Here is a 23,688-nt window from a genome sequence, read left to right as displayed (position 1 = left end):
TCTGACTGAGTTAAAATTAGTAAAATCATACCGAGTTCATTAAAGGGTTAGATCTGTCAGCCAACTGAATCTGCTCACATGCAGTTTCAAACCACTCCTGTTTAGTACAGCAGCACTTGTATAGGCTTGAAAAAACTCAGAAAAGCAGCCATGTCTTGTAGTGTAACCTACAGCACTGAGATCATTGGTAGAAGCATCCACCGGAATGGTTCAGGTGCTGCATTTGAGGGAATACTTTCCACACTGTTTTTGTAAAGGGATTTACTTTATCCCTTTAGTAAGTTGTAGTGAAAAACTAATTCAGTTCTCTTCCTCCCCTCCTCACCAGGTTACAGAAATAATGAAGTGCAGGAAAATATAATCTATTCTTACAGAGTATGTATATCCTAGGGAATTATCAAGCAAATTTTCAAGCAAAAAAAAAAAGTATTTGCTCTTATCATAGTTCCCAGTCATTCAGTCTGTATTAATATCTCTGTATAAATATAATTCTGTATAAATATGTTTATGTATTCTGCATCTCTAGATATCTGCTTGAACAAGACTTTCCAGGCATGCGGATTGGTCCAGAACCTACCACAGATTCTTTTATTGCTGTGATGTATGGAGATACAGAAGGAAACGTTCCTGGAAATGCCCTAGTTGTTGATCCTAAGAAGCCATTCCGCAAACTCAGCCGCTTTGGAAATGCTTTCCTGAACAGGTGGGATCTGCTTGCTTGCTGTCTTCTGATGTTTATGTTTAAATTTCTGTATGTTCTGTTTGAACAGCATAGAATAAATATTTAAATACAAGCAAGAGCAGTGGCAGTTAAAGTGAATAAAAAAAAAAAAAAAAGGCAGTACTAGGTAGGGTGGGTGCTGCTAGGATAGAGAGATTCAGTTTTCTGAACAGGAAATCCTTGTTAAAACCAGTTCACAGAAAAAGGCTGAAATGCTCCACTGGTGACTTGTTTGTAAGGCAGTACACCAACTGGAACTCAAGACATAAATTCTTCTGCTCAATAAAACTGGTAAGTTAGTACTATTAATAAAAACTCCCATCCAAAAAAAGGGGAAAAAATTTTCCTTTTGATGCTGTCCTGTTCCTTTCCATTGATCTCACTGGATGTCTTGGTATAGCTCTTTAAAATTGTGAATTTCTGGGATATGTAAAACTGCCTGCAAGAATGGAGAAGATTTGAATTTGCCTTCTGGAGAAAATATGTACTCAAGCTCTTAATTGTTTATTTTTGACTGGCTGGTTTTCACAGACCATAGTTCCATAGAGCACAGAGATAGCGTTAGCTTCTGGATGGCTACTGTGTATTTCTAAAAAGGGAAGAGTTGTTCAGGGGCTGTGAGTATTGCCATAGTAAACTTAAGTAGCGTGCTAAATATTTCCAGTTAAAGTTATTAATAACTTTGTTCACATTGTCTGAGCAATCACCTTGTTTTCTTCCTGTATTTGATGGTAGCTTGACATGGAGGCTTCACTTCGCAAGCTAATTAATCTAAATTGGTTCTTTTTAACAATAAACTTTCCTGTTTGGCTGATAAACACTGGCATATGTGTTAAAAGTTCATCATGTACAGTTTTATCTTTTGCTGTGCTTATTCAACAAAGAAAGTTTATAGCTGCTTATAGTAGGCTTGGCTATCACTTTGCTGAGATAAGAATATGTGCTGTGGGAAGCTGCAGCCAAGTCCCATTTTAAATAATAATTTTTAGATTATTGTCTAAGTTCTGTCCTCCAGATCACTGTTGTGTTTCTCCCTTTTGCCACCATTGTGCTCTTTCTATCAAAAGTTAATTACTCTAAATTGTATTTTGCACAGTATTCAAATATTTGCACAGAACATATGATAATGGTATGTGTTTGTTTGAATGAATGGAATAGACATAACTTTTTGCCTAAATCATCTCTCTAACTAGTTGTATCAGGTCCTGAATATTATGCAAGCAAGATTATTTGCTACCTAAAAAGATGTACATTCAAAGTAACTGACTAAGTTATTTGTGACTGCGATATTGTTATATTGAAGTGCTGTGAGCAGCCTTATCTTCCCCAACAGTCACATTTGTTCCTTAGTTTTGCAGTGAAGATCTAGATGCTAGCATCACCTCAGTCTGCCTCTCTGATCACATTGCTGATTTTCAAAATTTGCAAACTCCTTTCACTTCATGACTTCCCCTAGTTGAAAATGTCTTAGGCTTCAGTATCTTTGAGTAACTTCCCCTGGATCTTACCTGCAGTCATGCTACATATTTTACTTTGCCTTCTCTCATTTGCCATGCTGACAGTACTTTAAACTCAGTAATGCATTTTTCACTCCTGCCTTAATAGACTTTCCTCTACTTCCTCCTCCCTGCTCCCACTTTATGTTTAAATGATTTCCCAATCCTAGTGTTTTGCCTTATGGAAGAATTTAAGGCTATGGACACTTAGACTATGAAGTTAAGTGCCCTTTTCATCCAAATGTTATAATCCAAATGACAGGAAACAGGGACTGAGGTAATGGAGAAACTAAAACAAAACAAGAACACAATAGTACAATCAAGGCTTGTACTTAGTAATTAGCCACATTAATTTATTGATGTTACCTTGCTAGTTTTTTCCATGACGGCTTCTTATTTCCCCCTGTATCTCACTGCTTGGGAGAGATGTTCCTTTGAGACTCCTGAGTGTAGAAACTAGTCTCTTATTTCTCCTGCATTCTTTTAAGAAAAGTTGGGAAGGGAAGGGGGACAGGACCTAGTGTGCCCTTGGATGCAGGTGAGGAAAGAATATTGCATTATACCCTATGTAAATAAATCAGTGCTGCTGAGAAGAAATGCGTGGTGCGGCTCTCTTATGATGTGTCATAAGCCATTACAGTCATCTCATTCACACAACTGTTTTTGTAACACTTTTCTTTGGTGAAAGTCTGTTTATCATTCAGGTGGATAGTGTGTAGTTTTGCTTTTTATGGTGCAGCACTTGTGTGACCTGCATGAAGTGGGCTTTTAAGAAAATGTTGAAAAGAGATATTCAAATACAACTAGCATTACAGTTTTAAGTTGTCTGAAATGTTAGTTTGAGGTAAGATTTTTAACCCATCTGTCATCTTGAGCTTATCCGGGTATATTTGAAAAGTTACAGCCACTTAATTTTGAGTTTATTCTTCTATTTCGTATGTGTTTCCCATGTACTTTTCTCGTCCTATTACCACTAATGACTGCTGCAAAGACAGCAGCGCCTACATTTCTGAGGCCTGTAGTTCTCTGTTTTCTGATGAAGATACTGCTGTATTGTTCAGCTAACATAACAGGCAGGGCCTGTCTTCTCATATGATGTGTCTAGAAGCATCTCAGTGATACTGAACAAATGCTGGGCTGTCTAAGATTGAATGAAAGTGATAAGAAAAAACATACATGAAAATTCACTCTGAAAAGTTCAAAATTTATGAAAGCTACTTTATGCTGTACATACTAGTGATATATGCTTTTTGTAATGGCTTACAAGATGAAATGTATTTCCTTTGTTGCTCTTTCAAAAGCATCTCTTAAGCTAGTAGAAAATTACCCTAGTGAAAAAATTTTCTTCAGATGTGTGGTATTTTCTACACTGGTGTCCCACTAAAAACACAAACACCCCCCCCCCAACCAACAAACAAAACCCAAGAAGGATGCTGCTGTTTACATACTGTAAGGTTTTATCAGGCCCAGATGGCTGATGTTTCCTTATCCCCTCTTGGATTTCAGGGAGAGGCATAGCTGATGCTGCAGTGTCTGTTGTACCCAGAAAGGGACGCTGTGTGCTTTTGTTACAGGCTCGTTACTACAAGGTCCACTAAAAAACAAAATGAAGTGAGGTGTAAGGACTTTTTTTCCCAATTTCCTTTGAATCGTTTGTATCGTATAAAGTAGCACCCGGATTTTGATATAGCTTACATTCTATATCTGATATTTGCCTGCCTGAACTCTTCCTAACTCAGATTATCTTTGGTCTCAGACTTCTTGTCTGACCTTGGCACAATTATGACTTGCTATCTGTGATAAGCTGTTTCTGAGGCAGCACACCTTCTGAAGCCACGGTTGACACAGGGCAGGCATCCTTACAGCCTGAGCCTGCAGCTTAACCCCGTGCTGGGCAGCCTCAGAGGAGGAGAGTAGGTTAACACTGTGTGCTTGTTAGTAGTCTTCAGCTGCCTCTGATAAGAAGATTAAACTCTAATGCAAATCTCTTAAAGGCAGTTTATGATGAAGGGTGGTGAAGTTCTTCAGTCATGAGCTATCCTAGAAGCATGAGAGTAGCTTAGATGTAACACACCAAGTGTTCTGCAGGGCTCTGAGTCCTTGTGAATTATTTATTTTTCGATAATACCACCATTGAATTTGTCTCCTGTTGCAGAGGCAGGAGGTTATTGTTTAGAGCATGCTGTGTGTAATTTGAACTCTTGGTTCAAGCAGTGTGAAAGTTTTGGCTTGGTTTGTGGGAGAAATACAGTTTTTTTCCACAAGCCCCACCTGAGGAGTGCAGCAGGTTATGGAGTGGGGACTGCTCAAATGCTGCTGAATCAGGTGAGAGGGAGATATGCCAGGGACTGGAACATAAACATATCATCAGTACGGCTTTCTTCCTGCTATCCTTTTCTTTTTAGTGTCTTTGAGTTTGGGCATAAGTTGGAGTATATGAACCCTAATTTTGGTCCTAGCAAAAATGGTGGTTTGATGGAGTCTTTTTAATGTTGCATTTAAGGCCCATGTTATCAGCTCTTGCAAAATATGGAGTTTTATCAGCACTTACACATACAGTTTTCCAAGGTTTTCCTGTGTTTTCTTTTTTAAGAAGCTCTCTTTATATTTTTTCTTAAACATGTATAGTTGCCAAGTAATATAAGGGTTCATCAGGCCTTCAGAAACTTTTTAAAATCTCACTTGAGTCTTTCTAAAATCAGATACATAATGGGGAGCTCTCAAGCAACAATCTGTATAAGAGCTAGAGCTATTGTTAATGGTTTTTTTTCTTCCTTCTTTCCTGCAGGTTCATGTGTTCTCAGTTACCTAACCAGGTACTGAAGAGCATCAGTATCATTGACAGCCCTGGCATTCTCTCTGGAGAGAAGCAGCGCATCAGTAGAGGTGAGTTGCAGGGCTTGACAATAACCAATCTCACTAACTTTTTTTTGCTCTATTGAACAAGTTAGCATTGTAATCTGTTGGGAGTGGTTTTAGTAGTACTGACTGGTGGTGTGTCCCAAAGTTTCATACTGCAAGCCCTGTTAAAGCCGTGTTTTAAGGCTGGATGTAGGATTTGGAATTTTGTCTCTTGAAGACTGGTGGGGGTTGGGATTTCTGTCATCTGCTGCTGTTGCTGCAGTGGCTACAATTACGCAGTCTGTTGTCTAATTAGTGCTTTGACACTCCTGAGAAAAATCCTTATTTTCATGATTTTAATTGCTTTTGACAACATTAAGATAAATAGACTCTTATATACGCTACTGAAGTTCAGGAATGAAGATATGTTTCATAATAGCTATAGGTTGGTCATGTCTAAAAAATGACCATAAATAAGGTGGTTTTGTAGCGGGCAAAGCTGCTAGTGTTGCTTCTTAAGGTTGCTCAGTCGTGCCATAGTATAATTTCCAGTCAAAAGACTTCCTGGGGGAAGAGGGAATGAGAATATTTTTAATAATATGAAAATTCTGCAAAGAACTGTATGCTGTTTAACAAGCTGTTTAAGAAATTAGCCTGTCTTTGAGAAACTATTTAAACAAAGGCAGCATAATGTAAACAACTTTCTTCCTTGCTTTCTTCAGCTGCATTTAAGTGCATGTCAGTTTTCTGCGGAGTTGTAAATGGTAGTGATCCAGGGTGTGGCTTATGCCCTCTGTTCTCAGACTTTTGCTTAAGAAATGGAAACTTGTGTTTCATGTCTGTGTGAGAGGAAATAAACAGTTCTTTAGCATATCACACTTGGGATTTTTTGAGGAAATTCTGGTGTCAGCACAATATATGGCAGCTGTGCAACAATAGTCTTGTCTTTACATTACACTGACAGAATGAGGGACTAACTTGTTAGGACTGTAATCTAAATTATACTTGCTAGATGTTTCTGGATTCTTTGTTCAGTGAAATTTTGTCCTCTATTACTCATACAGTCAGGTAAAGCATTTATCATGAGGAGAGCGCTGTGCTTTCCTTTTCAATCTGTTAGTGGACTAGTAGAGGTGAACAGTGTGAGTGCTCTGTGTCTGTGCAAGCAAAGGCTTGAATGTTGTGAAACCAGAAATAAAACAAATACTGCATGTTGGACTCTTATTTCTAGACAGAAATAGGGTGTGTAACTAATGATCTTTAATCCTGAAAAAATCATAAATGTGTAGGTCTCAGTTTACAGAGTCTGATAAAATCAAAGATGGTCTTAAACCTCCAACTTCTCCATTGTGGATTCCAGCTCCCTGTTACCTCCTCAAATAAAAACTAGGTGCATCTTACTCCCTCTTTGCTGGTTAAATTGAGAAAACGATGCTTGGCAACATTCAAGTCTCTGTTGCCACTTTCATAACATTATGGAAGTGAATATGAAATAAGCAAAAAACTAGAGTATCGTATTCATATGACACTGAAAAGGTGAGCAGTTGTGTAATTCAACACCATTAGGGATTCCTGTGGAAGTCTCAGACTTCCATGTAGAAGACAGTTGTGTCACACCAGGTTATGTTTAACTGAGTCCTGTGTTGCCTAAAGGACTGTGGCTCTTCATTGCCATCTAGAATTGCTCTTGTAACTTGACAAAGCATATGGCTCTTTTTCTCTTATTGTTCAGAAGCTCTGTTTCATGATGGTATGTACCTTATCAATTGTTAGGGCCTAGGTGGCCTGCCCTTTGATATGGTAGACTTTCCCCTAAGTTGACATAGCTCAGTGATGACCTCAAACTCTTAACTGTTTTGAAGGCTTTAACTTGATTAGATTGCATTTCATGAATTTTTTAACGCGTTAAAGATTGTCTTGAATGTATCACTTGTCATAGTTCTTTTATCACAAACGTGATTCTCCTGGGTGCTGTTAGGTTTAATCAGTGCAGTTGAACCATATAGGAGGTTTTGGGAGTTGGCTTTAGAGTATTGTTCTCTCTGTACCCCAGACTTTAAGAGTGGGTTAAAGGTTTCATTTATTTAGGCATCAGCATACATAAAGTTACCTACAGGGGACTATGGACTTATTGCATGCACCTGTTCCATGCTATCATGATTGGGCAATACCAGGCTCATCTTTGGCTGAAATATTGCATAGTCAGATACATTTCCTGAATATGATTCTTGGGCTGCTTATGCTGTTTCCATATTAGATGGGTTTTGGGGTACAAACTTGATTTGTCCTGTGATGCTGCACACAGCAAGGCTTGTGTGACCTGTTTCAAGAAGGAGTCAGTCTGACTTAAGCATATTTATGCTGTAAGTCTACGTTAGCATGTTTTGAACTTTGATTACTTTTTAAATCACTGTGTGCATATGTAAGCAGGATGCTACAAGATCTTTTCTACTGTCCCTAAATGCATCTCTGTCAGTGAAGGTTCTTCTTTCTAGAAATTTAGCTTGTGTCTAATATTGGTGAGCAGCACCTTTTCTTATAGGTGATGTTTTAAAGTCATTGATGGAAGAATAAGGTTGCAGGGCCTCAGTGTAAAACCTTAACTCTTTGTTGTTAGTGGGTTTTTTCCCATCTTCTCACGAGCAACTGTTTAATTGTTTCCCTATGAATTAATGTAATACCTGCATAATGATTAAATTTGACAGGTATCACTAGGAGCACAGTGAAGCCTTCTGAGACCAAGGAGAGAATCAAATGTTAACTTTGTTTTAAAATGCAGGAAAATGATAAAGGGACTTGGTAAAAATACAGGACATGCACCATTTCCCAGCATGGCTCTATTTTTAACTCTGGAAAGCATCCAGGCTGTGGATGAAGGAGCTGATTGCTTGAAGGGTCAAAAATATACAGAGTGCAATATTCAAAGATGTCTCATGACACACCTTTCCTGCTTCTGTTGTCGGCAGGAGGATATGCCAGAAGCTTCCTGCCTGTCGCTTCAGGGGCTGTACAAGTGGCTGGAGGGGAATATGCAGATGTGCCAGAATTGTCCTGTGATCAGACAATGCCTTTCCCTGTGCTGTGTCTGCAGCATCACTGGTGATGTTCACAGCGTCTATGTCAGACAGAAACATGCATATGGTCTGCAAGATTTGGAAGGAACATTGAGTGTCTGGCAGGATGTAGGAAGGAACCACTTATAGCAAAGCGAGGGGGGTTTGGTTCATGATTGAGTGGCAAGAAAGCAAGTCTTTCAAGAACTATGAGGAAAGAGCTCAGGGGAAAATGGATATTGGTTAGTGTGCATTTCTAAAACTGGAGTTACTTAAATACAGATAATTTTCACAGTTCAATCTGCTTGTGAAAATGTACTTATGGATTAAGTAAGGTGATATATATAGTTCCAACATTGTGTCAGGCTTTCCCTTGCAGTGAGACACTACGTTCTCCTTATTAGTCCGCCAACAGGAGAGCAGTAAGTGTGTTATCCAGGAGTGCTGGATTAAGACAAGCTTTCATTAATATAACTGGAAATTTCCGCTCCAAATAGCAGAAGGGCACATCTTTCCATGTGTGACTGAGCTCTCTTTGAAAGACTGGGAAATTAGATTCTCATCTGTGGCATTAGAAGAACAGCAGATTGGGTAGGGGAGAAAGGCTGCACTTGTTCTTGTCCAAGTTGTGTGTTATAGCCTTGGTTGTGTGGTGCTAAGACAGCAGTGGCAGGTGGGATTGCTCTTGCACTCTGCCCATGCCTGATTGATCTGGTAGGTGGGTGATGTTCTCTGAGCCTGGAGGCTCCTCATTGCAGCACTTACCTGAGAGATGCCTCTCTGCTGCTGTGCCAATGGTGCCAGCTCCAGGGGTGGAAGAACAGGACACTCCGCCTGCCTGTCTGTGCTAAAAGAGGATGGGTGGAGTCCATCAAACCTCCCAAATCGTTTTCTGAATTGCAATAGCTTTGGAAGATGATATTAGGGCATTTTTTAAATCTGTATCACTAACTGGCACAGAAAATTGACCCATGCTCATACTGCACAACTGCAAGCTATATCTTTGAGTATGGCTAGTGGCTGTTGTGCACAGGGCACACTTTGCCCTGTACTGATGACATGTAGCTCATGATCATTTATCGGTGTTTCCAGAGCTGATAACCACATGCAGTTTCTCTCTGAGTTTTTCGTCTCTTCCATGTAGTTTCATTTTGTTCTCTTCTGTGGTCTCTGCTCAGCCCATTACTGATGCCCAACAGTTATGCCTCTGTCTGAAACACCAGTTCGCTCCCTCCTGCAGCTTGGGGTGAGTTCAAGAGCTCCACAGTGCTGCTGGTGGATCACTGCTTTCCTCTATCCCTTAGCTGGGTACAGGGGTGACTTGCCACTTTCTAATATGCATTTACAAGTAGATATTGAACCTGGTGACATAAAGGTTCTCAATCTGGATGGAATTGTTGACATCAGTCATTGGGAAAAATCCTTTGAAGAAATATCAACAGTTAGAGCAAAAAGAGGCCGAAAGTATCAGCACCAAAACTTTTTTGCTCGAGTTTTCCAGTCTGATCAGTGTTGACCTAGTAATGCTCAACTTTGAAAGCCACAATCCACACAAATGTATGAAAATACTTCACCATATAGTACTTCTCTGTAGTTCAGATATACTCTAATGTAAAACTACTGAATCCATAGATAAATTCACTTCTAATGACAAATTTTCATTAAAATTAGCAGATTTTTCAGATTTTTTGAGGTCTTTCTTAGCCTCAAAAGACTTTTCTTTCTCAAAGCAAATGCTTCATTAATATTTAATCCACATTTAAAGTAAATTAGTTTATTTATACACTTGTTGCCTGTACAGTTGTTTTTTTTAGTTCACAGACCATCAAATGGGTGGTGAGAACCTAAGCAACTGGGCTTTTAAGTCACCTTCTCACATACCCATTTGTGTAAAACTTCATAGAATTTAACTTGCTTCAATTTGCAATTTTGTTTAATTTCAACCGTATTTCGTTTCATGTGAGTGAAGCATAACAGACCATTGCGTAGCTCAGCATTACTGCACTGTTGCAGTTATGCTGTGACATGCAAGTGACATAGAGGATCTCACTTCTCCCTTTATTTCCTGTTAAATTTTTGTAAATTACTCATACTGGTTTTGAATGGATGCATAGTATAAAGGGAGAAGAGTTCTCTTCCAAAGATGTTTTGTGCAGCTTTCCTCCTTGCCCCCTCAATTTTCAGCTTGCATTCAGCCCTTCAGGAACTGGTCACAGGAAAGAACTTAGGAAAGCCCCAGAGCAGCACTATCAGCTATTTAATGTAGCCCCCTCCTTTCAGTGTGATGTGTCTGTCTGTTTTTTTAGTGGAGTTTTATGTTTGTTTTTTTTTAATTTTTTTTGGGGGGTGGGGAGGGGGCAGGGCAGAAAATACAGGTAATTAGGGATATTTTCTTACTATTAACTAGAATTTCTGGATTTAATTTCATATGCTGTTTGTAATTTTTAAATGAAAGGTTTAAGGCTGAGTTATTTCCTGAGCATGCACAAGTATGCTCCATGAAAAATGGGGAGGTCATTTTTTCCTACTACATTCATGTATGTCTGCTTTTCTTGATGTTGGTCCTAGTCAGGTTCTACTGGAAAGCAAAAAAAACAAAAACAAAAAACAAAACCAAACAAACAGCTGATTTGCTTTTGACTTCTCTATTGAAGACCAACAGCTTGAGGATATAATAAATAATGACTCTTAAGAAAAGCTAAGCGACTTTACGATGTTTCCTCCTACACCATTTATTTTCACTGTTTGAAAGATGCTAGGGAGAATGAAGAGTGGGGAAGGGTCTTTTGCTTGTATCTGGACCAGATTTATGAAGAGTCATATATGAGTAGTCTAATTAGGCTTTCTTTGGTGGGATTGGAAGTTTAAAGGTTTATCTTGCACATTTGAGAAATGACCAAAGACACCCTGGTAACTGACCTTTCTTTACTATTGGCATTTAAATATATACTGCTGGGAGCAAAACTGTTGATTCTGTTTGGATTACTTTACACCAGTCGTTGAATTTTGACTGCTCCCTCTTTTGGATCTGGTTTGTTTCTGAGAGGAAGAGAAGGGGAGGGATGTCAGCTCCCAGCTCATACTTTGCTGTTCCTTACTCATACAGGATGAGTCACATCCATGCTAAGCCCAATGCCACATCACCAGTGGTGACTGCAGATTAGATGTGTCACTTTTGAATAAGGAGTTCCTGGATACTGTTTGTTGTGTGAACTAGGTACCAGCTGCACTTATAAAAGCATTTAGACAGGTACTGTGAATAGGCTTTCCTTTAGAACATGATAAAGCTTGTTTTAGATGATCAGAAAGGTCATTGCTCATGTTCTATAATCTGTCATGTCCTCAAGGGCCATCAGCAGTGCAATCACGTTGCATGTAAATTGTATTTTGGAGTCTGCTGTGGCAGAAATAGCAGCAAGTGATGTAATGCGAGGAGAGATGAGTTTGGACATGCTTTTAAAATCCTAATATTTCTGGTTGCTGACTTGCATTGGAGTGCTGCATCTGCACCATTTTTTCCTTCTTAGTTCTGATAAGAAGTGCTACCAAAGTGACCAACATTAGTAGTGATGAAGAGAGATTGTGATAAGAGGCTCACAGTCCTGTGTAGCTTGAGTGCTCTGCTGCAGCCAGAACTCCTGGGGGAAGGCAAACGTGGGTGTGAGACAATAGCTCCCAGCAGCACAAAAGATAGTGACATAAGAGATGGGTGGCAAGGTCAAAAGAAGGGCAGTGATAAAAACAAAAGCTGGTAGTAGTAAGAACTGGTCTAAGGAAATGCAGGATACAGTTGTCCTGATCTCATTGTCTGCAGATACTGTCCTTCTGGTGGTCCATCTCCTCTTTTACCCCGGGTAGAGGCTATGATCACCTTGTTCTCTATCCCCAGCCCTACCTTCTCTTGCTTTTCTGAATGGTAGGACTGTAATAGTGTTTTCTTCCTTCAGGCTATGACTTCTGCCAAGTCCTCCAATGGTTTGCTGAGAGGGTCGACCGCATCATCCTGCTTTTTGATGCCCATAAGCTGGATATATCTGATGAGTTTTCAGAGGCTATTAAATCATTCCGGGGTCAGGATGACAAGATTCGAGTGGTGCTTAATAAGGCTGACCAAGTGGACACACAGCAGCTGATGAGGGTCTACGGTGCACTCATGTGGTCTTTGGGAAAGGTGATAGACACGCCAGAGGTCCTGCGGGTCTACATTGGCTCCTTCTGGGCCCACCCTCTCCGAAACACAGAGAATCGAAGACTCTTTGAAGCTGAGGCACAGGATCTTTTCAAGGATATCCAGAGTCTCCCACAGAAGGCTGCTGTGAGGAAACTCAATGATCTCATTAAAAGGGCAAGACTTGCAAAGGTAAGAAAAGAAAACTAAATTAATTAAATGAGCAATCTCTACTGCTCTTTGATTGTGTCCTTTCTCAGCCTTCCTAATCTTTCTCTAGTAACTATGTGTTTTTAGCAAATGGATTGAATTGTCACTTTTCCAAGAAAGAGGTAACCACTGAGAATATAGAATCAAGTAGGAGGAAACAGAGACTTGTACTGGGATGCCTCCCTACTTTGGAGAAGGAATTTGATGCTTTTTAGGCCGTTAAAGGTATTGTTTGCTTAGTAGGGGAGTGGATTTTTTTTTTTTACACTGTGCAGCATGTTGATCTTAATGTTACTTTTTGGAGATAAACCACTTTAGTTTTTTGACAAAGTAGAGAACTCTAAAAAAAAAAAAGGGGAGGAGGTGGTAAAAAACCACAACCAAAACTATTCACATTCAACAAGCCATATGCTTTTTTGTACATTAATGCCTTAATGCATACTGTCAGTCAGCTACTGTAGAAAAACACTTTGACTAATCCATTTATGTTATACACTGGAACAAAAGACTGATTAAAAGTCTCACTTTTGGTGAAGCACAGATGCTGATGGAGGTGTACTTCTGTGTTGTTAGATTGAAACTTTTGAGCCTTTCAGATTATATCTTCCTTCCCGCTTGGGAAGATATTGAGTGATACAGATTTTGTGTCACTATATGCAGAAAAACCAGTCTCATTATCCAGGAACATGAGTTATATACCTCAGTGTAGGCAGCCCCTGTCACCATTCCCCTTGGTTTTGGCTCTGGAGGAATACACGCACTGTCTGCAACTTACAGTCACTAACTAGTGTGCGTGAGCAGGTTGTGTGTGACAACACTGTGACTCTCTACAGCTGACTGTTGACAACTTGTTTAATTTTTTTGATAGCTCTCTAGTTGTCTTTGAATGAGTGGATGTCATTTAAGTTTTGTGAATTGCCACCAAGTTTTAATTACCTATATGTAAAACCTTCAGGTTATATTTTACACTAGCCTTCAGACTCCCTGCCTAGCAATGCTAGCTTCATCTGTCCTTTCTTCTCACAGCGTGACTTAGAATGAGCTTTGGTTGCAGCCTGTTTTTCTGATTCTGCAGTGAGTTTTTGTAATACTGTAGCTACTGTTAGGATAATAGTTAAAAGAACTGCCATGCTGTTTGTTGTTTTGAAAAGCTCAAAAAACAAAATTTGTCATTTGGAAAAATGGAAACAAAGGAAAACTAACTTCAGAAATACTTAGGGAGAAAGCTGTTGGTAGCAAACAGGAATTGCAATTTTCTGTGCAGTTATCAAACAGAATGTGAGTTTGAGTTAATGCAGTTGTCTTAGAACATATTTCCATGTGGACTTCTAAGCAAAAACGAAGAGGGCTTGCAATTACATTGATATATAAATAGTTGTTTTGTGATATGCACCATTTCCTATGTTGGCTTATTTAACTTTCTGAATATGATGATACACTTTTTTTTTTCTTTTTGTGGCTTGTGCTATAGGGGCACCTAGTAGAAGATGCTTCTTTGAAAATTCCGTTTAAAATCACAATGACGTTGTCTTAGAAGTTGCTCTGATCTCAGTTTGTTTTGTGCCTGTTGTTGGCAGCTTTTTGTTTTCAATTGTTACAATTGTTTTGGCATTGAAAGAGCATCAATTGAATAATTTTTAGTGTTTCTATGAAACGTAAAGTAAAAATGGATAAACATGAATACAAAATACAATGCTCGTAGGGAAATGCTAATTAGGCAGCTGCAGAAGGGGAATAAACTGTTTATCTGCAGGAAAGCAGCAATGTAATCCTTCCAGTGATGTCTTTTTATCTTCGAAACTGAACTCAAAGTACAGACACTCAGAAATCTTTTTTACAGCATTGCATGGATGGCTTTTTTTGCCCTATTTCTGTGCTACCCTGTTCTTAATCTCTTCTAAAACTTGTACAGTGACTAGAAACAAAAGCAAACTCTTAATGTGCTGTCAAATTTGAGCATTAGGCTTTTTGCCTTTTTTTTTTCTTTTTTAAGTCTTGTGACTCACTATTCCATTTTGAAGATGGGAACTGTTCTTATCTACAAGAAACACATGTGCATACTGGCAGACCTTAGGCCACTTAGCATACACATGGGAAACTGTTAGTGCTTGTGAATTATAAACATACTTTTCTGGTTTTGGTAGAAGCATTATTTTAGACATAAGGTCCATAAAATTACTTACAATTATTTATAAACTTAGAAATGTCCTTATTGAATCCATTCGGTCATTATGGAGAAATAATGATATCTATCCTCTTAGAAAATTTCACGATTTTATGCTTATTTTGGGTGTGCAAATAGAAACTGCTTATATAATTTTTATTGAAAACCAAAGATTTTTTTCCCCCCGTTTCCTCCTAAATAAATAAGGAAATGAATGGGAGAGAATTGCCATGTGCAGATTGTGTAAGGTTTATATAGAATACTATAATACACATTCTGTCATGGTTTGGAAGGTATTAAGTATTATACTTCCACCACATCTAAGCAGTCACTTGTTTTACTGATGCTTTTTAAGGGTAGTTTGTCTTCCCCGTCTTCAAAACGTCAACTTTTTATTGCTCACCAGTGTCCTGGACATTTTTCTTTTTAACATTTTTCTTCTGTGCATGTGAAAATTCCAAGTAACTTCTTTTTGTGAACAGCTGCATCCTTTTTAAATGAAGAAGGACATGAGTTCTGTAAAGGCATCCTGTTGTGGAGGTCATTTGTCTTTAGTGGTCCTGGCCAGGTCAGAGCTTAGGAAAGGAGTTTGATAATATCAAGCTGTGATAGTCGTGCTTTGCTTCTAAAAGAAGACTACTCTTGTGCCTTCACTCTTATGTGCAAAACAAGTATAACTGACCACACAACGAGCTGGATAAGTGAACTCACCTCAGTTAAGAAGTGCAACCACTCTTTCTCTTCTGGACCTGATCACTCACTGTGTGGCCAAGTAGATCCTTTTGGTGGTGAAAAGTTGTGGGAGAATGGGAAGGGAGATGAGATGAATAGTTAACGATAAAGGTAGGAGGGTGCATGGGCAGGACGGATATTTGGATGGCAATGTTGGATTGTCTCGATCGTGGCAGATGGGAAACTCTAAGAGCTCTACCAGTATCAATGTGTTTAAAGACTTGTTATCCTAAATTAATGTATTTCCTTATATGCTGAAAAGGCTCTACTTTTCTGCCTAAGGCTTTGCAGGGCAACCATTGCGTGCTGTTCCTATAGTATACTGACTGGTCTGTCATCTACATAGGTGGCTGCATGTGTATAGACTACAGGTACTCACTTTTCTGTGAGTAAATAGGTAGGATTGCAATGCCACTTCAAATAGATAGCCCTGCCATTTAGCATACTTGGATTACTTTTGGAATTATCCCGTTGATTCCCACAACAGCTGGGGAGACAAATGAGTTACAAATCTCTACCATTGAGACAGATGGACCAGTATGGCTGGAGCTCCATGTATAGTGTCAGGTGTTTATGACCTTGCTTTTTCTCTCTCTGTTGTACCATGCTGTACCATGGTTCTTAAAACTGCAACTGTGCATCTGTATTTCTTTTAAATGGGTTTCCTTTCTCTTTGACCCTCCAAGGAATGCTGAAAGCAGCTAAAGCTAGTTCATGTAAACACAAAGTTCCAGAAACAGTATGTGATAATTTCTTCTCCTTGAGCTGATTTAGGGAAACATATTTCTGTTTCTTTTTGTGACCTGAGTGAACAACAGTAATGTGAAGTGTAGGTAAACAGTTGGCTTGATTTTAGCTTTGCTTCTTCTTAGGTTCATGCTTATATCATCAGCTATTTGAAAAAAGAGATGCCCTCTGTATTTGGAAAAGAGAACAAGAAGAAGGAACTGATCAACAAATTGCCAGAGATCTACATCCAGCTGCAAAGGGAATACCATATCTCAGCAGGGGACTTCCCTGAAGTCAAGAAAATGCAGGTAAGATGATAGTATTATTTCAGTGGAATTGTACTCTAACTTTCTAACAGGATTGCCAAGTTGGAAAAAGGTAGGACAGAGTGTCTCAGCATTATAGCTCAGGGTCTTCAGCAACAGAGCAGTTGAAGTGAGTCATGTGTATGTTACAGGATTAGAGTGACTTGGAAGCAGTGCAGAATCCAAAAAAAAAGATCAATAACTTGCTTAGTGTGCATTCACTGATAAAGGACTACAAAAATTGTCATAAGGAATCTGACCTTCTGTCCTTTTAGTCAGTATTTAGTCCCTTATGACAGATAGTACTAAAGGTCTTGTGCAAATAAAATGACAGTGAACACTTGCAGGTTAAACTTGTTCTTGTTTTGCATCCTAAATGTGGTTATGTATATAATTTTTGTAATCCTAGCACATATGTATCCTTAGTCACAAGTTCATTTTCCCCTACTCTGTTCCTGCTCTTACTGGCACTGTTTGCCAGTAAATAATAAAGGCAGTGTGTTACCAGAAAAGTCCAACTTAAAATGTGTCACTTTTGAAAATGGTCTTTCACTTGTTTCCTGTCCTATTAAGCTTGTATTCTACAAAGGAGGGAAATAGAAGTTCTTGGTTTATACTTGCTGTTAATTTTAAATACCTTTTATCTCTTCCTCTTTTGAGCTTTCTGCAGGCTTATAACCAGCTTTCTGTCACTTTCTTGCCTTTTTCTGTCCTCTTATTTGAGATGAGCTGTTTAGAGAGTATCCTAGGGAAGAACGGCTAATGTGTTAACAATGCTTTCCAGTTTATTCCTCAAGCCTCAGTTTGCAATTTTTGGATCTCAGATCATAGACTTCTTAAATGGCTTTTGAATTGGAAGATAATTCAACTTGGAAGCAGAAGAACAAGGCATCAGGAGCCTGCAGTTTGGTCTGACCATGGAGTAGTCATGAGTGTCTTGAATGTTTTCCAGAGTGATGCTGCGTATCATTCTGATAGCATATGTGGTACACTTCATAGCTAATCATCAAGAATGATGATTGATTACCTTGTCTATAGCAATGCCCAAGTTTCTTTCATGAACTAAACTATTTAACTTGGGAATCAACTGTTGCCATGAAATACTAAATTACAGATGATGCACAAGATGTATTTTAGCTAGGTTTTCACAGGCAGGGTTGTTGCAAGGGTTTCTTGAATTAGACTTCAAAAGGGGATTCTCTGGGAAAAGTTGACTGTCTTCCCTTGCTGCTTTTCTTTGTGATGCAATATGGGAGAATGAGAAGTTAGTACATTGAGACAAAATTTGAATGAAACTCTTTCAAACTTAGAATTTGTGTTGCTTAAGCCTCAGCAGCAGATGGCAGCAAATATATGCAGGAGAGATCAGTCACTTCTGTAATAACAAGCAAAATTGTGAGAAAACAAAATTGTACCAAAACAAACAGGAAGTTTGACCTTTGCTTCCTAAGATTTATTGCACAACATAAATTTATACTGATCAGTATAAATCAGGCGACTGTGTATGTCACCTGAACAGAGTGATAGTTGTTGGTTGACAGTTTTCAACCTGTGCTTCAGGTTTGTTGGGTTCATGTCATTATCATTTTGATATGTGTGGGAGCAGCTCCCTGAGATGATAGATGTGATTCGTTAAAGCAGTGTAACACCATTTTAAGGAAGGGTGTGGGCTGGTGGTGGTGTTTGGGTCTTTTCTAACAGTTTCCACTGTAACTTTCTCTTCCTGGCAAGCATTTTCAATGTAGAAATAGTTTAATAATTGCCTAAAACATTTTTAATTTCCCAACACTCCAGTGTAAAACATGCTTGGGCTTATGTTGGAATAGTACATATCACCTAGTTAAACATCTCACTGCAGTTAGTAGTTTATGTAAAAGATGAAACTCCACAAACTCTGCAGGGACCGTATGACTTCATGAGTTCGGGCAGTGCTACTATAACAACAGTGCTGCTATTAGCCCAACTCAGTTTTTCCGTATTGGTAAAGGACACTTCTTCCTGACCTAACTACAAACAAGAAGTTTAATCATAAAATCAGATCAATCCTGCAAACTTTTGCTTTTATTTTTAACTTTAAACACTTGCATAAATGCTGACAGGACTGAGGATTTACTTGCATGTTTTCTTTGATGTTTGGAATAAAATCACCAAGTGGAAAGTTTCTGGGTAATATTCATCAACTGCTGTGGTTTTATGCATTGTCATTTTGAAAATTGTATTGTAAATGTAATTTAATAGACAAACTCACACACTGTTGCAAAATTGTCTTAGTGTGTTCGATTAGTCTATTGGATGTATGGTACACATGGGTCAGTTTTGTTTCTCCTTTAAGAGAAGTTTCAGTTATGGAAACACTTCAAAAGATTAAAGAATGGGCTTCAAATTAAAATAATCTGTTAACTTTTCAATGTATTGGAAATGTTTCTAACTGCTGTCACTGAAATCTGTCATTCATAGGAGCTGTTGGAGAACTGTGACTTCACTAAATTTCATTCTTTGAAACCAAAGCTAATCGAAGCTGTAGATAACATGCTGGCCAACAAAATTGCCTCCCTGATGAACCTAATCAGACAGGAGGAGAGCAATATGCCCACAGAGATGGTACATGGTGGAGCATTTGATGGCACCATGGCAGGACCTTTTGGCCACGGATATGGAGAAGGTGCTAAGGAAGGAGCTGATGAAGACGAATGGGTTGTTGCCAAAGATAAACCTGCTTACGATGAGATTTTCTACACTCTGTCACCAATCAATGGCAAAATATCTGGGATTAGTGCGAAGAAGGAGATGGTGACTTCCAAACTACCCAATAGTGTCTTGGGGAAGATCTGGAAACTTGCAGACTGCGATGGCGATGGGATGTTGGATGATGAAGAGTTTGCATTAGCAAAACATCTCATCAAGATTAAACTGGATGGGTATGAATTGCCTGGCACGCTACCTTCCCACCTGGTGCCACCATCTCACAGGAAACCTTTCCAGACAGCAGAATGAACAACACAAGGAGAAGAATGTGGGTTTTGAAAATATCTCAACAAATGTGTGAAAACCACCAAAATTTGAAATTAGACTTAGATCTTTAAATCTCACAACACATTTCATGCAAGCTACTGAAATTAGAAGCATGGTAGCAAGGAAACATTTGTGTAGCTGTCCCTGCTGATCTTCACTCAGACATGCTTATCACAAGTGCCTTATATAGCTCTATCATATGGTGAAAATGTTTTTGTAGTCTTGTGTCCATGTCTTGCTGCTTTTATAATCATAAAGCAGAAAAGACCATGTATAAAAATTGCTGACCTTCACCAGTCCTAAATACTTATCAACCATAAGTTTCTCCAAACTATTCTAAATAGTGCAAGGAAACTCAAAATGTTAAATTCACCTGCCTATGCAAGGAACATTTATATTCTAAAAATGTACTTTAGACATCAATTGAGTGTCAGCATCTCTACAATCTAAGGAAAGGCTGATATAAAAGGAAATCTTATATTTTTTCTTTTTATTGTATTATAGGGGCTAGAGAAAGAAGAGTGATGGGGAGAGTCTCTTTTAAGTGCTCAGAATATGAGCGGACTTGTTTTAAAACTTTACTGACTCTAGCTAGAACTGCAGTGTACTAAAATTATTCTTTCAATCTGTCAGTGTGTCTTTTTGTCTGAAGAACAGCTTCTTCAGTTTTACACAGCACTATATATTCAGTATTATCAGTATAAGAACTGAATCTTATTTTTTCCTGGGACTGAGAATTTTCTTTGAGGTTTCAGTTTAGCTGCTCTGCAGACAATAAATTCCTGAATGGTTCAAAGTGAAAGTAGGATGTTTTTGTATAAGCTAAAAAAAAAAATCATGTTTGCATTGAAATCAAGTCTCACTTTTGGATTGCTTAAGGTCAGCCCCTTCAAAGCACATCAAATTATCTTGGGAAATTTTCAGAGGTATTTAATTTCTATTTACAGGTAATTATACAGTTATGTCTGTATTTTTCAATATATGATATATTTAAGAAAGTTTTTAACAATTTCTTCTGCCAATATGTAGCTGACAACCAGAAAAAAGAGATTTCATTCCTGTGCTGGCAAATTTGAAGGATGGGGAGGCTAACAGGAATCATTACATTGACTGTAATAAATGATAGACTAATCCCTCCAGATATTATTTGTTTATTCAAAACAATCCATGAAAGGAATAGATGCTTAATAAACATTAATTTTCTAACAACACAGTCAAAGTTGAACATATCATCTGCTTAAAACTGATTTTTATCAGTACTTCAAAAGAATGCAGATTTTTGGCCCTGTGAACTTGAGTCTTTCAGGGAGGGCCAGTTCTTTTCAAAAATCAAACTTGGCAATCAGTTCTGCTCCAGGAGAAGGAATTGACTTGTATTCCATTTGTAGTATGAAATACCCTATACATCAAAGGTACTGTACTTTTCATTGAGTCTCAGTAGTAAGTGGCAGCAATAGTGCCTTCTGAGACAGAGCAATGCAAAAAGCATACTTGCAGTAGGGGTGGGGAGGGAAGTCGTTTGAATGTTGTCTCCCAGTTAAGGTTTTAGTCACACTTCTGTGTTCAGATTTGTAGGTGATCTAAGAGAAGCCTCAACTTCTTTTTTCAAGTCATATATTTGTAGGTTGTCAGTCAGGTTTATTGTAACTTCAGATATTTCTGGACCTCTTATCCTTCTGCATCTGTTCTGTTCTGATGTAAAATGAATTTTACCAGGGCTCTACTATGGGAAAACAATGAAGCTATTTTAAGGAATGGCAGAAGAACACCTTTACCTTGCCAGGCTTCTGGGCCTATATTAAGGATGTCCTGGCATAGTTCTTGAGGACTTGATTTTTTTTTTGTGTTCTTTTGTGGTTTTCCTATCATTCAAGCATACCAGCTTTATTTCTCTTAGATCTAAATTAGGAGCCAAATTAACCTTAGTGCCTCTCTGTGCACTTTAACAGAGCTGTAAAACATGACCCAGAGTCTGCCTGTCTGACTGTACATCTTCAGAGTAACTGTTTTCTATGTAATTTATTTTTGACTGAACAAAAAGTAGTCTATAGATATTGCAGGTGTTAAGAAAAAAAAGAGTGGAAGCAGTAATGTTTGTATGTTTGTGGGTAGTGTCTGCAGTTGGTAACAAGTGTATACACTGTTCACCAGCTTAGTACTGTTGACTAGCTTAATAAGGAGACCACCAGGAGAAAGAATGCAGGCTTGTGAATGTGACTACTGTAGTGTAGGCAAAGCTGAGAGGATCTGGGAAGTTGCTGATCTTGTGACTGCCTTACCTTGGTTTGCAGCAGCACGGGGTTACAGGGATGAACCCATGTTTGAGTTCCCACCATGTGTAGCTTCCAGGGGTGATGCTCCAAACACATTGGAGCTATGTGATGCTATGCCGGTAGAAATACCCTCCTTCAGTGAGAAGAGCAGAATAGTTTCAGTGGTTTTATTTTTCTAGTTTTATTGGTAGTAAAATGGAGAACACAGCCTTTTCCTCAGTCTCCGTGACAGTATGCTAACTTGGTCTTGAGGCAGACAAATTGAAATACATCATTTGGTAAGTTAAAATATTTTGCCTAGATGAGGTTGTAAGATTTTGCTTTGTTTTCCTGTAGAATTTGGAAGGGGAAAGTATGAAGAATGTATAGGAGTAGAGGTGGATTTTCTCTGGCTGTCTGGAGGAATAGAAGTGTTTCACAGTCGTCATGCAGAGCTATGTGAATGTATTTCTAGGTATATGGTGTAGTGAACTAGCATTGTACTTAGTTGATAGGAATAAAGTACATTTCATGTGAACTTTAAACAGCACTTTCTTGTACAACTAAACTCATATAATAGGTTGCTGTTGCTCAGGGGAAGGGATCTCTTTTCTCACTACCTCCTTGCAAATCTATGGGCCTACCCCATTTGCCTTGCTGGCTGTCTGGCTTTTTGGATTCTCCAAGCCCATTCAGCTAAACCAACCACACACAGCTGTTTGGATAACGTTCTGTGGAGTTAGTGAATCTGTGTTAGAAGCACGAGAAGTGAGCAGAATTGCCTTCTCTCGTGACGTTATGCTCTAAGTAGTTAGTGGTAACAGAAGTACAAGGTAATCTGTGGTGTTTAGTTTGTTACTAATATTTGCTGAAGAGAGATGAGGATGTTGGATTTGTTGGCCATTTTATGCTTAGGATTTTAGTTTTCTGCAAGATCATTCAAAACTGTCAGTAGTTCGTTCTGTGAAATCACTGCCCACTGATGTAGTCTACTGCCATAAGCCAAAGTAGAAACTGCTGCTTTTACCTCTTCTTCCAACTATTCCACAACACAGTTATAATTTTCAGTGTTCAATAGTTTCAACAGTTCTGTTCCCAGGAAAACTAGGAGTTTTTTGTTGTAGATTGAAACAGAAAATGTGGGACTACTGCTCATAACGACAGTATAGGACACCAAGAGACTTTTAAAGCTGTGACAACTTGAAATCGGTGAGTTTACAAAGATTTCTAAGTCAGGGTGAGGTCCCAGTTGTTAGTTGGGGATGGTGTGGATTTGTGTGGAACCTGATCTCAAAGCAGAGGATTTTGGTCCCTGGCCTTCAGCATTGTTCACCACCAGCACTTGAAATTCACCCTCTTCTTTTTGTCACTTCCCTCCCTTCACAATGTGCACTCATTTTGGTGGCTCTTTAAATTGTTGGACCTCAAGCAGAGTTTGAAGTGTGTGGTTTGATGGGTATGTGTAACTTAGCACTGAGAGAATGAACATGAACTTCATTTTCTATTTCACATGCTCACCTTTTCTAATATTGTTGTTAAATACTGCTTTCACTTCAAAGGCACTGTAATTTTTGAGGAAAGGCTTGGTCTGTGCAGTGTGCTTTGGTTTGTCCAGCTAGGCAAACAAAGTTGTAAGTTCATTATTATTGCACTTTTATTACACAATAAATTCTTTTGCAGATACTGTAATATATTTTAATATGCTTTGTAATCATTTTTAGAAAGTGGTGATAAAAATTGCTGCTTTAATAAACTAATATTGAACTACTGGGTATTTTCTTTTGTATGCTTCTTTCTGGAAATAATCTTTTGGTCACTTGAATTTTGTAATCCTGCTACTTAAGGCTTGTAGGCATAGTAGCTATTTGTGCCAAAAAATCCAAGGACATCTTCCACATCATGCTACCTGCTACTTAAGAATAACCGGTTATATCAGTAGAACATTCACTGTTATGTTGTGATTAAATTAATTCTTCCCACCCCTCTCCTTCTCCCATGTCCATAT

The 23,688-nt window shown here is 38.6% G+C and overlaps 1 protein-coding gene across 1 annotated transcript; it reads left to right on the top strand.

Moving 5' to 3' along the window:
- Nucleotides 1-269: 269 nt before the first annotated feature.
- Nucleotides 270-23,454, top strand: EHD4 (EH domain containing 4). The gene is made up of 5 exons (XM_018082838.2): nucleotides 270-703; nucleotides 5,006-5,103; nucleotides 12,059-12,471; nucleotides 16,258-16,422; nucleotides 18,877-23,454. The coding sequence occupies exons 1-5, from the start codon at nucleotides 555-557 to the stop codon at nucleotides 19,411-19,413; spliced, it is 1,362 nt and encodes a 453-aa protein (XP_017938327.1). The 5' UTR covers nucleotides 270-554; the 3' UTR covers nucleotides 19,414-23,454.
- Nucleotides 23,455-23,688: the final 234 nt, after the last annotated feature.

The sequence above is a fragment of the Manacus vitellinus genome, unplaced genomic scaffold, assembly GCF_001715985.3.
Source record: "Manacus vitellinus isolate BGI_N305 unplaced genomic scaffold, ASM171598v3 scaffold_6_pilon, whole genome shotgun sequence".
In the NCBI taxonomy this organism is placed as follows: domain Eukaryota; kingdom Metazoa; phylum Chordata; class Aves; order Passeriformes; family Pipridae; genus Manacus; species Manacus vitellinus.
Note: the sequence above shows the minus strand (reverse complement) of the source record. Positions and strands in the feature narration are given on the sequence as shown.

Coding starts and splice junctions, on each gene's coding strand:
- EHD4 (XM_018082838.2), top strand. CDS start 555: ATGCGGATTGGTCCAGAACCTACCACAGATTCTTTTATTGCTGTGATG. Junction 12,472..16,257: donor AAAGGGCAAGACTTGCAAAG/GTAAGAAAAGAA, acceptor GCTTCTTCTTAG/GTTCATGCTTATATCATCAG. Junction 16,423..18,876: donor CTGAAGTCAAGAAAATGCAG/GTAAGATGATAG, acceptor TGTCATTCATAG/GAGCTGTTGGAGAACTGTGA.